Source organism: Limulus polyphemus, unplaced genomic scaffold (genome assembly GCF_000517525.1).
Source record: "Limulus polyphemus unplaced genomic scaffold, Limulus_polyphemus-2.1.2 Scaffold3222, whole genome shotgun sequence".
NCBI classification, from domain to species: Eukaryota; Metazoa; Arthropoda; class Merostomata; order Xiphosura; family Limulidae; genus Limulus; species Limulus polyphemus.
In genome coordinates, this window is record NW_013668832.1 from 95,139 (window position 1) to 97,229 (window position 2,091).

The 2,091-nt window shown below is 30.5% G+C and overlaps 1 protein-coding gene across 1 annotated transcript in view; it reads left to right on the top strand.

Moving 5' to 3' along the window:
• LOC106468921 (protein lin-7 homolog C-like) overlaps positions 1 to 1,886 on the top strand; it is a 28,896-nt gene extending 27,010 nt beyond the window's left edge. Inside the window, exon 7 of the mRNA XM_022397327.1 lies at positions 725 to 1,886. Coding sequence (XP_022253035.1) covers positions 725 to 883 — 159 coding nt within the window. The 3' untranslated portion in view covers positions 884 to 1,886. The remainder of the gene's footprint in view (positions 1 to 724) is intronic.
• Positions 1,887 to 2,091: the final 205 nt, after the last annotated feature.

A 2,091-nucleotide genomic window follows, 5' to 3' on the forward strand; every position in this document is an offset into this window, starting at 1 on the left:
TGTTTAGATGTTTTATGATTAAGGTCCCTGTTCTGGAAAAAAAAACAACAACAAAAACAACAAGGAAAGGAAAATTTATATATGTAGGAAAACTGCTGATTAATCAGTTACTAACTTTGTGGTGTAATGTAACATGTTCAGAATTTTGTTCACTAGGAAAATAAAAACATATGACATAGAACTTGTGTTTATGATGTGTAGATATTGAAATTTCTGAGGATTTTAATAACAATAAATTCACTTCTAATTTTTGTTGTTGTTTGATAATTCAGTACTTGCTACATTTTGGATGGGTCAAAGGAATGACAAACATAAGATAGTATATATATATATATGATTAATTATTTTCTATTTATAAATCATGGCCTGGTGGTTAAGATATTCCATTCCTAATCTGAGGGTTATGGGTTCGAATCCCCATCACTGAACATGCTCACCCTTTAAGTTGTGGGGGTATTATAAAGTGACAGTCAATCCCACTATTCATTGATAAAACAGTAGCCCAAGACAAGGGTTGGTAGTGGGTGGTGTTCCCTCTAGTCTATAACTTCTAAGTTAGGGATGGCTAGCACAGATAGCCTTCATGTAACTTTGTGCAATTTTCAAAGACAGAGAAACAAAACACTTACAAATAGTATACTAGTTGGAAATAGCACTAGAAATTAATGAAACTCGTATAACATTTTTCAGTGAAGACATTCCTAAATATTTCTATTTTTTGTAGAGTGTTGAGGGAGAAAATCATGAGAAAGCGGTACAGCTATTGAAAGCAGCCCAGGGCAGTGTGAAACTTGTAGTCCGTTACACTCCGAAAGTCTTAGAGGAGATGGAGATGAGATTTGATAAACAAAGAGCCATGAGAAGGCGTCAAAATATCCAATAAACATGACTGTATTTTTCAGTTATAAAACTACATTTTGATATGTTTATGTTGTTTTTGTGACTGAAGAATATTAGTATTTTAGTAATTCATGTTCAGTGCGTGTTACTTATGGGTAAGGGTTTCGTATTCATTCCAGTAAGATAACTAAGGTACATTGTTTGCAATTATTTTATTAAATTGCTTATATATTTTAGAACCAAGGTGTCTGTTTAAACATTACAAATTATTTGAGAAATACCCATTTGTGTACGAGATATAACATTTTTACTCGTTATTTCTGGCCGACAATATTGAAAAGACGTCTGTACATTAATAGTGGTGAAGGAAGATCCGGTAGCATAACATTTTGAATTATTTTATTCTTGATAAGTCAGTTAATAATGAGGTTAGCCAATATCTAAAAAATCTAATAAAAGCATATTTACTTTTTATGTTTGATAGAATTTAACCCATAAATTAATCAGATATTTTTTACCTTTGCACTGCATGAAATTACTTGTCTAACAGGTTGGTTCAAAACACAAGTTTTATGATAAAAATTGTAATTCTAGAAGTATTGGTGGGTGGAATGAATTTATGGAGAGAGACTAAAATTTCCAAATTTTTTGTTTCAAATTAGTCATTCAGAAAAGAACTGTGCATACTTAGTTGTTTCAGTCCACAATGTAAATAGTATTTGGTGGATTTAGATTTATGAAAGAAAACATTTTAATTGTTTTAATAATTATGACTGATTTTTGTTGTCTACACTAAATCCAAAGGTTCAGCAACTGTAAAGCCAATGTTATATGGCAATCTTTATGTGGTTGTAGACTGATAACTTTTAGTTCAGGTTGAAAACATTTAACAGACAAGGCTGAATTAAAATCATTATTTGTAAAACATTAATTTTGCTGTTCATCTAGTTTTCACTTTGATAAGATTATGTTATGTTAAAGAAGCAATTTGTCAAAGGCCACTTCTGTAGTATGTCGTGCAGCTTGAGAGAAGAATCAGATGTTATGAATATGGTGATTTCTGTTTGTTTAGATTTAACTGCAGAGTTTTAATTATCTTTGTGTAATATTTCTTCCTAAGAACAAAAGTTGAATTTTGAGCAGGAAAGTAAAATTTCATTTTAAAGTTTTCATAATTAAAGATCTTAAAGCTACAGTGAGAGTATCTTCTAACAATCATTAGCTCTAGATTTTCAGAATTACTGTTGTTTA